This window comes from Penicillium angulare (assembly GCF_028827245.1).
Source record: "Penicillium angulare strain IBT 27051 chromosome Unknown utg000008l_segment0_segment0, whole genome shotgun sequence".
Lineage (NCBI taxonomy): Eukaryota > Fungi > Ascomycota > Eurotiomycetes > Eurotiales > Aspergillaceae > Penicillium > Penicillium angulare.
Window position 1 is genome coordinate 280,856 of NW_026623167.1, and position 14,189 is coordinate 295,044.

The 14,189-nt window shown below is 46.2% G+C and overlaps 5 protein-coding genes across 5 annotated transcripts; 2 read left to right on the forward strand and 3 right to left on the reverse strand.

The window, feature by feature from the left end:
* Positions 1–6: 6 nt before the first annotated feature.
* Positions 7–1,446, forward strand: N7478_010819 (uncharacterized protein; the record flags this gene model as incomplete). Its single annotated transcript, XM_056927033.1, has 6 exons — positions 7–144; positions 197–423; positions 491–630; positions 695–789; positions 851–964; positions 1,024–1,446. The coding sequence occupies 6 exons, from the start codon at positions 7–9 to the stop codon at positions 1,444–1,446; spliced, it is 1,137 nt and encodes a 378-aa protein (XP_056774081.1).
* A 235-nt stretch (positions 1,447–1,681) lies between these two features.
* On the reverse strand, positions 1,682–4,012 carry N7478_010820 (fungal specific transcription factor domain-containing protein; the record flags this gene model as incomplete). Its single annotated transcript, XM_056927034.1, has 2 exons — positions 1,682–2,569; positions 2,666–4,012. The coding sequence occupies 2 exons, from the start codon at positions 4,010–4,012 to the stop codon at positions 1,682–1,684; spliced, it is 2,235 nt and encodes a 744-aa protein (XP_056774082.1).
* A 1,000-nt stretch (positions 4,013–5,012) lies between these two features.
* N7478_010821 (MFS transporter) lies at positions 5,013–6,653 on the reverse strand (the record flags this gene model as incomplete). The annotated part of the gene is made up of 4 exons (XM_056927035.1): positions 5,013–5,646; positions 5,699–5,969; positions 6,030–6,415; positions 6,484–6,653. 4 exons carry the CDS (start codon positions 6,651–6,653, stop codon positions 5,013–5,015), a joined length of 1,461 nt encoding a protein of 486 aa, XP_056774083.1.
* A 590-nt stretch (positions 6,654–7,243) lies between these two features.
* On the reverse strand, positions 7,244–9,049 carry N7478_010822 (putative MFS transporter; the record flags this gene model as incomplete). The annotated part of the gene is made up of 6 exons (XM_056927036.1): positions 7,244–7,403; positions 7,461–7,928; positions 7,986–8,400; positions 8,452–8,737; positions 8,794–8,819; positions 8,884–9,049. 6 exons carry the CDS (start codon positions 9,047–9,049, stop codon positions 7,244–7,246), a joined length of 1,521 nt encoding a protein of 506 aa, XP_056774084.1.
* Positions 9,050–11,991: 2,942 nt separating this feature from the next.
* N7478_010823 (uncharacterized protein) lies at positions 11,992–13,103 on the forward strand (the record flags this gene model as incomplete). The annotated part of the gene is given in 6 exon segments (XM_056927037.1): positions 11,992–12,085; positions 12,137–12,273; positions 12,329–12,575; positions 12,592–12,602; positions 12,627–12,791; positions 12,906–13,103. The coding sequence occupies 6 exon segments, from the start codon at positions 11,992–11,994 to the stop codon at positions 13,101–13,103; spliced, it is 852 nt and encodes a 283-aa protein (XP_056774085.1).
* Positions 13,104–14,189: the final 1,086 nt, after the last annotated feature.

A 14,189-nucleotide genomic window follows, 5' to 3' on the forward strand; every position in this document is an offset into this window, starting at 1 on the left:
ATTACAATGAGCGAGTTTGTGACAGAGGCATTCTCTCTTTTGGCAGTGGCCATTGTGATCATTGGTCTAAGGACAACAGCACGATGGATCATGGTCGGGCCCAAGAACTTTCAGGCCGACGACTACATCATGTTGGTGGCTTGTGTGAGTATCACAGAAGTGCATTGCTAATTGCCTCCTGCTAATGAAGTTTCAGGTCGTGTATGGGCTGGAAACCGCCGCCGCATATAGTGTTGGTGCATGGTTTCAAGGGCTTGCGAACAATGCCATGACAGACGAACAAAGAGCCACACTTTCTCCGGACTCTAAGGAGTACAGCTTGCGGGTCGGTGGTTCCAAGCTTCAAGTAACCGGGTGGTCTCTATACACTTTGCTGTTATGGCTACTGAAAACATGCATGGCCGTCTTCTATTCTCGGTTAACGTGAGTACTTGAGAATCCGACCCAAATCTCATCAAGCACTTACCACGTACTGACATACCTGGGCCAGGGCCGGATTGATTAACATGCGGATCCGAATTCACATCGCATATGTCTTGATCGCCATGACTTATATTGCAACAATCTGCTCTATTTTGTTTGGTTGTCATCCAATGGAGAAGAATTGGCAGATAAACCCAGACCCTGGCAGTAAGCATTCATTTCAAGTTGTCACGCTTCAGGGACCGCTTCTGTCTAACACAGAATCTTTTAGATCATTGCCAGCCTGCGGTATCCAAAATCGACATTTATGTCACCGTCGTCCTCAATGTTGCAACAGACATTTACCTGATTAGCATCCCTGCTCCGGTAGGCTCGCCACATCATCAAACCCAATATACGCAGCATTGTAAACTAATCTTTCATTCAGATGCTCTTCAAGGCACGCCTGCCTTGGCGCGAGAAGCTCGAGCTTCTTATCCTGTTCAGCGGTGGTCTCTTTGTCATGATGTGCGGCATTCTTCGCTGCGTTCTAATCTTAACAGTAAGTGTAACTTCAACTGGCAATCTCCATGACGGTAATTTCTAAAAATGTATGTCCAGGCCGGAGCCAATGGCGCAGAACAAGCCGGCAGCTGGGCCTGCCGTGAAACCTTCGTCGCCGTCTTTATCGGCAACATCCCCATGATCTATCCACTCATACGTCGCCTCGCCCGCCGCGCAGGCCTATACCTCACCACGAAAACCGGCTCGCAGAGCTACCCAGCATACCAATTGTCTGACGGCGACAACAGTGGCTATGTGAAACGCAAGAAGTTCCGCCACCCACTTTCTCTCCCTGTTACGACAGAGTGGAACACCGTTAGCGATGAACAAATGATTCTGCCCACCTCACGGCAGCAGCCTCCCACATGCACTGGCGGAGATGGAGATTGGGATGCAAGAAGCCAGGCCAGCAACAATGGGGGCATCAAAGTCGTTCACGAGACGATCGTCCATAGCGCGGAGAAAAAATTGCGACCATAATTTGGGCATGGAAAAGCGCGGGTACTGGGTGGGATTGTATACGGATATTAGCGTGTTTTAATGATTTGGTTTTTATACCCTTTTGCTTTGGAGGCATTTTATGGTTGGGATTTGATCGGTTTGTGTTTTTCTTTTGTATATGGTTTTGAGATATTTCGACGAAAGAACTTTTCAATATTCACTTTCGAATAAACGTCTTGGTGTTCACAGCTTGATATTTGCACAAAATTTGGTCTCAATCCCACACTGGAGGAATATTAGTGTCAAGACCGTTGGTAAAGAGTGCTTGTAACCATTCCATTCCCCCATCTATCATTTCTCCTGGGAAGGAGATCTCTGTGTACAATTCTGTCTCCACCTCTTGGCGAGTATCAGAGAGGCGCGAGTGGGACTGTGGCATTTCGAGCTCAACTGCTGGATTGAAGTCATTTTCGGTCGCCCCATTTTTGTCATGAGATCCAAATTCGGTCGGGCCATGCTCATTGCTGTAGGTATTAGGCCCTCTTTGTAATGGGTAGGAATTCGTGCCGTTGATAAAATTTGCAGCATGAGTATTTGGCTCGAGGCTAGAGCTAGATCCCCTTCCAGAGTATTTCTGTTGATTATTCGCTACTGCAACTCTGCGATCGGGTGAGGTCGAATCGAGTCTGGGGCTTCGTGTCGATGGGAATTTTTCTTCCATCCCAGAAAGCAACGCTTCTGGCTGTTGTGCAGAATTCTCATTTCTTTCCTGCAGTCGATCGTTTGCAGGGTGCATGGTCGCATCTGCCATTTGATTCAATTTCCAAACGGTCTGTGCCATTTTTCCAGAAACCCAAGTTTTGCGACAATGGTCCCATAATGATCGCGCTGCTCGCAAAGTAAGGTTCCCGTAGACTCGCTTGAATGAAGGCTGCTTAATTATTAGTCCTAGCGCGATTATAGTTGCGCTAGTGAGATAATGTAAGAATGGAAATGTGTATTTTGGATGCTGTTCGGGCATGCTGTTAAAGTCGTCAAATATGCTCTGAGTCAATCGCATACAAATGACCTCATTCTCAATGACATCTGGAGCCAGTTGATGGGGTGCGCACGCTTTTTGTAGCATTGGCTTCCGGACTAAGAGATATAAAGATGACCACCTCTGGCGACGAAGTCAGAACCTGCAAAGGACAAATTTCCAAAATGAAACAAATTTATTGCTTCTAGGGAATGAAAAGGCGTAATAGGCAATACTCACAATCCGCATAATGAATCTCTGCTTAACCTGCCACCACTTTAAACCTCTTGCTTGCATCCCAACCGGATTATGAGGATCATAAGTAAATTCTTGTTTGATCCCTCGTTGTGACTGAGTAATAAGTTGCTCCAGATACTCGTTCAAAAGAGGGCTTGGTGTCGACTCTGATGTCGTCGCACCATAAAGAGCCTCCCAAACTTTTCCAATAACCCTAGAGTAGCTAGCCATAGCGATCAAATATGGAACAGAAGTTACTCTGGGTTCAGTCTCAATTTCGTTTGTACTACCATGCTGCAATCGTTCCTTCAAAATCGTGAGCCATTCGTCGCTCAAATCATGAGGATGATCCACGTCGACATTGACATCTTGAATGAGAAATGGGCGACCAGTTTCAATAGCTAGTCGTCTATCCAGCAGATAAAGACACCACCATAAACGACGGGAGATCTCACTCTCGAATGGAGACATAGCATTAACCACACGGTTTCTTTGGAGGCCAAGATGGTGAGCATGGGATATTGTAAGAGCAAGAACCTTCTCGGCTGATCCATGTGCATCGAGACGGAACAGATAAACAACCTGAAATTTCACTGTTAATATCACATCACATGGCCTCCAGCCTGGCTCTTCAAATGTTTTATGCAATCTCACCATAAGTAAGTAAGTCTGAAGTATAAGAATCTGGTCAATGCAAAGACGGAATCCATTAAGCAAGTCTCCGAATATGTCTCGTGCGGCATTGTACAAGCTCCAACCCGCAGAATACTGGCCCTCTCCGTCTTCAAACCGGGAGGACTCAACGCACCGTCCATTAGCAAGGCATAGTAGTATGTAAGCCGTTTGTACTCGACGTAATCCACTTTGATCCTGCTTGCTGGATTTGCCTGTGAATGAAGTCTCCCATATTTCTCCATATAATTTCCAGACACTGGGTAAGTGAAGGAAAGGCACCAAGATGTGTACCTCGTCGCAGAATGTAGTTAAAAGACCATCCCATTGCTTTCGATCAGGAACTAATCCGTTCGCTTTCAATGACCGATGGTAAATACATGTTTGTATTTGTTTCGGATGACCAGGTGGGCTATCAGGAGACGGTGTCAAGCGGGAGTCAAACTGGTAACTAGGCGACGCGGATCTACATCTCTCATACTGCACACCCATCTGTTCCAGCCGATTCTCAACAACCGTCAAGTTGTGTGTGATGGATGTCTCCCCTGAAAAAGCTGGCACCTTTGATGAGCCATTACTTTGCTCGGCGTTGGATACTCGCCTCTCAGGGGAATGTGACGCGTCGGATTCCTGGGCTTGGCGGTTCAGATGTTGAGAATGATGCTCCGGTGCCTTCATAGTACTTAGCTGATCCTCAATTCTGCTAAGGCGAGATGCTAGATCTGAAGGAGAGCTCTTTGTGCTATCAAGTGATCTCTATTTCCCGCGCATGTCTGTCCCAGTCCGTTGACAATCGTGTCCCCTGTCTGCGCATGTTCGGCATGGAGAATCACCGTCACACTGCCGAATATTGGTCAATTCCGCAACAATTGAATATGCAATCGGTCCGTACATACCTTGCTTTTTCGCTTTTTACACTGGTCGCTTTACTGTCTGTTAGCCCTCAATATAACATTTATAACTCGAATTGCAAAATATACCATGCTTTAGACGCGTATTTCGACCTTTTGGCCCGTTTTGACGGGTGCGGTCCATCCTGCTGCTCATCATCTGCACTCTTTCTATCATTCAAAGTATTCTTCGCTTTCAACCCTTTCATAGTGTATCGATCAGTGAAGATACCGAGTTGAATCCGGAAAATCGGAATTTAGGCGGAGGGTGTGGGGCTCACGGAATTATCGGAATTTTGAAATTAGCGGGATATTCCGTGGCTGGTCCGCTCTTGGGCAGAGAAGAACGGAACGAATGGCGCCCGCTTTTGTGACCTGTTTGGGAATAATCATCTATGTTGGTTGTTAAGGCATAGAGGCAGTGCACTAAAGCACTTCCACGAGCTACATTTATGGAGTAAACTGGACGGTTTCACTGAAGTGTATTACAAAATCCAGCCAAGCTGTTTGCGATATATTTCGCGGGTTCAACACCGGTGTCCCGACCTCGGGGTATCAACGTCCGAAATTACTCTATTCATTCATAGCAGAATTCAGGTTGTACTAATTAGTACTACTAGTAGTACTACTAAGTGCTGCCAGTGCCAGTGGTACATCAATTGATGCTATTTTGGAAGCTCCATTAGGGATCTCATTAGTAAGGCTTCAATGCTCATTTTTTGTCTTTCATTCCACTCAATGATATGATTCCAAGGTCAAATAACGATGATGGGCTGAAAGACTCCGATCTACCTTGTGCCTTTCACAATCATAGGGCTCCGCATTCTGATCTTGTGACCATATTTGTAGAAGATGAATGGGATTGGGATCAACACCACCTCAATAAGAGCTAGCATAGTTCCGGCCCAATCAGCTCCCATTGTGCGATACATCTTGTTCCCAGCAAGAGGCAGAACGCCGGCAAGACCATACCGAATAATTGAGACACTCGCAAGGGACGAGGCTGCGTAGACCGTGTAGCTCCCAGCCAAATAATTAATCGAATAGATGAACACCAATCCATTTCCAAAACCAAACGGGAGGCCAGCGAGGATTGGTGAGATCCAGTGAACTGATGGACGTGCAGTCCATGAAAACCAAAATTCACCAATGGGTATCATGATACTGCCACAACACACGGCGAAGACGGCAGCTTCCGGAAAAGGGCGACCCGTTGTAGGATCTTTAGGATGCATATAGATAATCTTTCTGATGAATGGCTCTAGAACTACTGCAATAGTGGTACCTGTTCCGATGCCGCAATAGCTGAGACCAGTAAGACCGGGAGACCACCCTCGAAGCTCTTGAAATACTATAGGGTAGGCCACGAAGCACAAAAAGAGCACTGCGTAGACAATACCAACGTATAGGTTCCAGAACACACTATTTCCTTTAATCAGCGCTGCGATCGGCTCAATATTCAACGAGCTCTTACCAAATTGGTTCAGTGACAGTCATGCGCAGTGGCCTAATCATATTCGTTTTCAAAATCTGGAGACCCGTCTGCTCATGATCATAAGCACACCACCATCGTTGATCTCCGGTTTCTTTTTTCTTTTTCAGGGTTCGCGCCCGTAATAAGGCTGGTGCGTATGTTTCTTTGACTAAGAACATGAGGGCCAAGGATATCCCAGAGCATATCAAGGCCACCCAGTTTATCCACCGCCAGTCGAGGTACTGATACACAAAACCACCTATTATAGGACCTAGAGAAGATATTATAAGATGAGACATGGGCAAATATAAATGGGTAGGAAGAGTCATACCCATGACGGGACCATTCATTGTTCCCAGGCTCCAGCAGCTTATAGCCAAAGCTCGATACTGATCATCTGCAACATCAGTGACACTACCCGGTGCAACTGCAATCCAAGCACCTCCAAAAAAGCCCGCGAAGAACCTGCAGATGAGAATTGTCTCGATATTCTTTGCGAGAGCCACAGGCAGAACCATTAGGCCAAAAAGTGTCGCCGATACGAGATAGACATACCGCCGACCATAGATTTCAGAGAGCGACGACAGAATCACACACCCGATAGCAAGACCAAAGAGATTCGTTGTCAAGCCGAGAAGAACAATTATCTCAGACGAAATATTGAACGTCTTTTGGATACCCTCAAGTCCCGATGTATACATGGTGGTATATATTACCCTGGAAGTTGAGTCAGTCACTGGAGTTTACTCAGAAAGCTTAACTATATTCGTCAAATTTTAACTTACACGACGCTAGTTGAAAATGATATTGCAGCCACGATGAAGCTTCTGTACCAAACCGACCAATTTCGGGGGTTTTCGGGGTCGGCATCTTTCCACTTGATCTCAAATTGCGGCTCGCGAGGCACAACAACATCGTCAGAAGGTTCACTGATGGGGGATTTTAAATCCTCCATAATTATTTGAATTTCGAATTGCTTTTTCTTTCTGTTGGACTGATTGGGGGACGGTGCGACTTATAAAGCAGCGAAATCCTGCGGGGTAAACAGACGGAATCTTAAGATTCCGCAATATGTTGACTTGCAAGGCTACGGATCGCCGCGTGATTCAACCTATCTAGAGGTTCTTTGCACCAACAAAAATCCCGCGGCATTATCATTTGGTCATTTTTGGTTTTGCCTTTTGGGATTTCGCCGAGGGTGAGGCTCTGAGCACTGCTTGTCCGAGCTTCCCATGAGAGACGGGGATTTATAAATGCATTGAACAAAGGTAGTACCCGATTTAGTACAACCCTTGTAAGATGGTAAAAAGGCCTCGGTGAGTTAAATTGAACATTCAAATAATGGGCCATCATTAAATGCTTAGGAAAAAAAAGTAAATGTGTACAATAATGGAAGATGGAAGTTTCTATTTACTTTTTTGGCGCCTCCTGGTAGACGCCGCAGTCTTCCAATAAGTTCAGGCCCTTGATGAATTTTCCCTCTAAATCAAGTAGGGACTTATCTGCAGCCATCATGACAAGAGAGCTCATATCAGGTACAATATTTTACAGAACGTATCTAAAGAACGGGTTCTGCTTGTCTGTGAGGTCATCGAAAGCAATCTTGTCCCGTTGCACTTCGTCGAGATCCAATTCATCTCGGATGCGGTTCTCTCTCCAAAGCAAAACATACAGAACAACGGCCGCGGCGATAGTGATACAGTAACTAAATTTTGTCAGCGTCAGGGAGTTGAATTTCTTATGAAGGTGATACGAGACTCACCAGATGATCATCCCTTCCCATAACTCGGGATAGTGCTGATCTATTGTGCTGCTCTTGATCAGTTGAGGCCCAATAATGTTGCCAACAGTATAAGCAACAAAGGTAGTAGCGGCCATGATGGTTTTCTTTGTGGCACCGGCAACGTTACTTGCTCCAATCGTAATGATGAGGCTCACCACTGGACCGAAGAATCCAGTGAGCGCATAGCCAGCGACGGGAACAGCAGGGTGATATCCCCACTGAGACTTCCAGATCATGACACAGCCAGCAATAACAGGCAAGCAACATGCGATGAGCATTGGAAGTCGTGTATTAGGGATCACCGTGGGAATATAACCACACAGAGGAATGAAAATGATACATATTCCTCCCACGGGAAATTGGAACAGAATTGAATCCAGAGTATCGTAGCCGAAGGTCGAGACAATCAGGGGACCAAAACCTGAGATGGCTCCGTTGATTGTGTATCTAGGCGAGTAAGCATTTGCCCGGAAGATTATTAAGCGGGTTAAAAGGGTAGCTCACGCTGCTGCCATCATAATAGCGATTAGGTAGATCTTCGGGTCTGTGATCGATTCTTTGACTTGATCGAACTTGATTTGTTGGCATCGAACACCCGTCTGTCCCTTTCTTAAGCGCTCTACAGCGACGACCCGCTCTTCTGGGGTCAGGAACCAAGCGGTGACTGGGGAGTTCGGCATGCTGCAACACCATATACCGAACAAAAATGTAAGGACTCCAGCAAACACGTAAATGTATTGCCAGCTTTTGAGAGCTCCATAGGTAATTTGACCAAATCCATAGTTGAGAGCGCTTCCAATAATCGTGAACCAACCAACGCCAGAAAACCACCAAGCTTGGCGGAGAGTTTGCTCCTCTTGGGTGTAATAGCTGCTTACAATAGTCATGAAGCCAGTCGGAATTACACTCTCGATAACGCCTTTAAGTTGTTAGAAGATCTGAGTCAAAGTAGTGGAAAATTATCACTCACCAAGGAAGAAACGTTGTACGTATAATCCTTGCCAGGATGTTACGCCAGCGGTTGCTGCACAGGTGATCGCCCAAAGTAAAACAACAGGACCAAAAACGTATCGGAGATTAAACTTCTGCAATACAAAAGTCATTGGATACAGTCCTGCTAGCATTCCAAAGTAGAAGACAGAAGTTGCCCAGCTAAGACGCGAGGTATCCACTGTTGCCAGGGTTGTTGAATAGTCCACTTGTTTCAATGCTAGATCGGTGGTCATGCCAAAGAGAGTCGCACTGCCCAAAATTGCCTAGACAAAGTATATTAGTGACAGAGGATTTCATCATGGGTATCAGCAGCTCAAACCTTATCCCAGTAAACAATGCCATAGCCTATAAAGAATTAGTCAATAGGACTCTCATAAAGATGTTGACAAGTTCCAAAAGAAGACCATACCTATCAGCATCGCTGGCATGAAATAGAGATCAATTTTCCGTAACACTCTTTTGGCCATAACGGGATCAATATCCTGAGCTACATCGCCAACTACTGCCAGCGCTGTATCTTTTTCGATATCATGCACGGGCTCGTTGGCACCGCCAACGCCATGTATCTGAATCATTTCCCTGAACTTCACGACAGCCGTTTGCACCAGCTGGAGGGAGAAAAGATTTCTGAATAGCAAACTCGAGTTTTCCTTCTGATCGCAGAAAAATACGAGGAAAAAATTAAATCTCAACAAATTTTGACTTTCGACAATTTCCCAATTGGGACAACCGATATCGCGGACAATTTCATGCTTCACCGCCCGGAAAAGGGGCAGAACCGGCCAGCATCGGAGCTTTGTGATCCGTCGTACATGTACTAACTATCGGGACTCTCAGTCGCCCAAGGTAACGTAGGGTCTCCACATTCTATTGAAGTCGTTTTCGTTTAGCAAGTTATCGATCAGAAACAAAACCGAAACAAAGCCGAACCATCGGAATTAATCCCGAAGCATGTATACGAAGAACCAAGTTGATTTCCAATCAACTTGATCTTGTCGTTGTATATATAGCCTTATGTTTTTCTCTGGAACAATGATAACATAATTCATACCTCTGAACTAGTACAACAGGTTACGAGCCCGGATGCATGCTCTCGGGTGCCGTCTCTACTCATCTGAGAATCATTTTTATCTTTCGTGACTATATATTATATCTAACCCGCTTGGCAATCATCATGTCGGCTGTAGTCCACAACTCGCCCGACCGAGGCGTTACAGCCATTGAGCCCCTGGCAGGAAGCGACAACATTGCGACCTGGAAACGTCTGATGACCTCCTACCTCAAGGCAAGGTAGGTCTGGGATGTGTTGTCGGGCGACCATGAGTGTCCTGACTGCTCGTTGAAATACGTCAAGCCCATTACGGCTGACATGGTGGAATCGCACCTGGTTGGGGTGGTGAGGCAACGCGCCATCGAAGCGCGTCTTGAAGTGGAGGTCCTGGCATTCGAGCGCCACCATGAATGATCGCGTCGCGAGGCCGAAGCCTACCACACTCTCCAGCCTGTTTCATTAAAGAGGCTACTTTGCACTCCCTCACCACGAGCTATTTTGACATCACCTACCACCGATCCCTCTGCTAAGCGCGAATTTTTTTGCGGCCGTACCCGACCCTGATTTTCCTTGCAGTTTGGGAAATTTGATGGCTATTGCGAGAGGACCCCTTCGTCCCAAATTTTGAACTAGTCTCCTTCCCGATGATATATTCCAAACTGGTTGGTCCAAGGCTCCCGATGGCAGGCTAGTAACAGATGTCAGGGATCTTCCAAGGTCCTATTTCCAGTTGGTTTACCTGCCTATGTATAATATGTTAGGCTTTCCGGGGAAAGACCAGCAACGCGTGAACATGCAACAAACATGCCAGCGCGATGAAATCACGTATAGTCTCCTCGGAGATGTAAATTTAAACTGTATACGGATTAGTCCAAAGGTTTAATTCATGGGGTTTTATATTTGCAGCTGTCTAAGAAAGTAACCCATGAAAACGAGCATCATCCATTCGCAGATCCAAGAAAGTCTTCACTTTAGATGATTCGACTCCAGTACTCCAGGACCTTCAAATAACACTGCTATGCGTCCTTTATTTTCAAAGTTGAGTCTCCTAACAAATTGGGACCAGCAGGTGCAAGGGCTTTAAAAACTCCTTACCGAGTGAGTACAGGTGCAAAAGAATACTTAAAAACTTAATCCGTATATGGAATGCACGGAGGGAATGTAAGGTCTAAAAGAAAGTGCAGGTTTTGTAGATAGCAGATCTCTAGTACTTGTTATTTGCATAGAAGTCAGGTCGCCTTGCATGGATGAGACCAAATAAAAGCATGACTCAGTTTTCAGAAGAATGCACTGATGGAATTCTGACCTTCACGCACAGCTAATGACTAGTAATGTAGTCGCTGGACCACTACAAACTACAATATTGAGAATGTAAGATTGAAAAATCTCACTTTTTCCATGGGTCTAGTGATTACTAAAACTTTGAAAGAGTTGGCCAAAACTTGCTCTAGATTGGAATTCCAGTCTTTACCTAGTGTAGTGCTTATTCCTTTTCAGGGATAAAAGGTGATACTTGTAATAGCTTCAGGCCTCTGCATAGCATATAAACCCTCGATAGCAATAGTTTCGGAGACACACTCCTTCCCTTTCACGATGTCGTTTTTTACCCTCCAGTTTCGCCGCTCCGCTACGTATGAAGACGATTGCTTGATTGATTATTTGTTCGGTCATTTGCCTGGCCACTACGCACTGCACGATACGTGCCTCTTTGAGACCCGTCCGCTCTACGCGGTCTGCCAGCCAGCGTTTCCCATCTTACACTAGATAGTATGTTGTAAAGCTTTGGGTCTGATAGGGTTACTGAGGCTCTACCTGGATAGCATAAGTTATTCAGTGTAGAATCTAGTAGTAAATATATGCTATAACATGTACTTCTAGCGATACATCCTCACAGTAGTGGCCCATACGTCCGCAAATGTCGGAACGCAATCACTATTCAAAACCTTGGCAGAAGCTGTGCCATCGAGGCAATGTGAACCAGTAAACTGTGAATGTAGTAAAGAATGAGTTGTATAACCGTTGACAAACAGTTAGCATGCGCGGGAATGCCGGCCCTCCGTACAATATGCAACATGCGCTCGTTATGAGACTGTTTCCTACCTCCTGTTCCTGCCTCTGACTCCTAGTACCATCCAAAGAAGTTCGACTAATAAGGCTCAGTACGCCAATATAAGGCTCTTTATTCGCGAGGCCTCAAGTATCCCGACCACCAGGAATAGCTGCTATCTCATACTCTGGTCTTAGGCTATTCGGATCAGACCTGAACACACCTACTGCAAATTAGTTACTATATCTTTAGTATATGTTCAATGTGTCTATAGATCTTCTTCGTAGAGTTTGTCCGCTATTGTAAAGCTACTCGTTGAGTTCAAATTATCATGTGTCAGAATGTGGGGCCGGTAACTTACCACTAGCAGCTCGTTGGTTACAAAAAGTCACTCTTACGCTTTGTTTTTGTATGTAATGATGGTCAAACTTGACGTTAGGTCTTGTAACCACCGAGTATCGGCGTCTCCCACACATTGGCCGGATAGTATTTATGGCGTGGTTTTCTCATCTGGTAAGGATTATCCGATCTTGACCTGGATTCCTTAGTTTAATATAAATGCAGGCTCGGGGTTGAGCCCGAAGGGACTTGCAGTTCGACTTGCCTGGCTGGAAGCGGAAAAGGCAAGGAAAGCAGCAGAAAAAATAAAGCACGACGCAGCAAGAAAAGCGTTAGAGCCTCAATTCAAGAGGGAGTGGCTGGTAAGTCTCCGCAATTGAATGATAATAAGACGCAAGAGGTCTTACTTTCAGGTAGAGACTTCAACACAAGGAAATCGAGGAATTGGAGGAAATGCGTCGTTTACTACCTCCTGGAGAAAAAGATCCCTGGACAGAGGCCAGAATCAAGGAGATACAAACTGGCATAGCAACAACGGTCCCTTCGATGCCGGACAGCTGGGTTTCAAAGAAACTTCAACAACTCGCGGAGCAAGATAAAAAAGCGAAGAAGGAAGCAGAAGGGAATGGGATGAAGGCTACTTGGAAGAAATGGAAAAAAGCAAGTCTCTGCAATTGCAGAATTAGAATCAGTCAGACGTCTCACTTTATTTTAGTATGTTCTGGCCCGCGACGTCGAGCGGTCCAAGGCAAGTGTGAAGATTTTTGAAGATAATCCACGCTACCTGCCTACTATGGAAAGAAACTTGAGGGTCGCAGAAGCAAATTTGGCCAAGTTCCCTAGGATGAGCATGCCTGAAGGTTGGAGACCAGATGACGAGGTGAGAAGTGATTTAGAAAGGATGGAGTTGGAGTCTCTTTGGAAGAAAGAAACAGATGAAGGTAAGTCTCTGAAGTTGGATGATTATAAAAACCTGAAAATCTTACTCTATTAGGATAATTTGACCTTCGGCGTCGGGCAGTACAAAAAGATCCTGAAGCGCCTGGAAAGTGAAAGAGGCACAAACGTCTGGAAGAACAAGCAAAGGGAGTTAGAAAAGGCAGAAGAAGAGTTGGCAAAGCTCCCTGAGATGAGGATGCCTGAAGGTTGGAAGCCTGACGGTTGGAAGCCAGCGGGAACGTCGAAGCTTTAGTTTCAGTTGGCTGTAGATGATAGCCTCTTCATTACAGTATAGATGGATGGATTCCATTTATCCTGATCCCTTGTAATGAAAAGCGATATGCAGGCTACAACTATTTTCCGAATACATCATCATTGATCCTCGAGATTGTTCACAATTACCTGTAGGGTGAATTTTGAGCCTCGTATGGCAAAGCCGGCCGTGGCCTTATTGCCATCTGCCGTATCAGGCTGCCCTCATAGCACGGCTGTACTGGAGTTGCGAATCAGATGGACAGCAAGAATCCGATTTTGGCTGCATCTTTTCCAGGAATCGTGAGAACGCGGGCAAAGCCGAAGCTAGGATCTGGACAGTGAATGTATTTCAGATGCGGCTCGATTCTGACTTGACTGAGCCGTACCTTAGCCTATCTCATTCTCGAATTAGAACGGTGACGGTCGAGGGGTCGAGCCACCTCTCTGCAATCTCGCATGGTCGTATGATGAACTTCTCGGCTCGGTTGAATGTAGGTCAAACCACGGATACCCCCTCTCTCAACAGTTATCCCACACGAGAATATGATCGAGGACGTGCCATGTTTCCTGCCCCCAACGTCGTGCCCGTTTAGACCAGACCCCTCGTGTTCAATCTTTCTGTGTAGCAGAGGTGCGCCCAGTCCCGATAAGCGGCTTGGTTGATTGCCCATCGAGACCAGATCCCTTCTCTCAGACCCCTTAGATGACCGGATTCCCCTGCCCGTTGCGCATCACCGCGGAGCAAGCAGCGCGCTTGTCTGGACTCGCCCCTGGTCCGGTTCTCAACTTGGTCTGAGATTACAGGCTCCCCACTGCTTTGCACTTATGCGATTAGCACATTCGAGGGAAAAGGAGAGGGAGGGTCGCGCATGCAGGAAGCCGTGTTGTGCGTTGGATCTGTTGGATCTGAGACCATTTACCACTAACCACTCACAGCTTGGATTTCCGGCCGCTTTCTCATACCCCGCGCAAGGCCGCTTTGACAAGGAGCCCGTGTAGGTCCATACGCAACGTCACATCCGCGAGGTGTCCATTTACCAGTACCAAGATTGGTTGGGCGCTCCTTGCTGGTCCATGCCCAGGC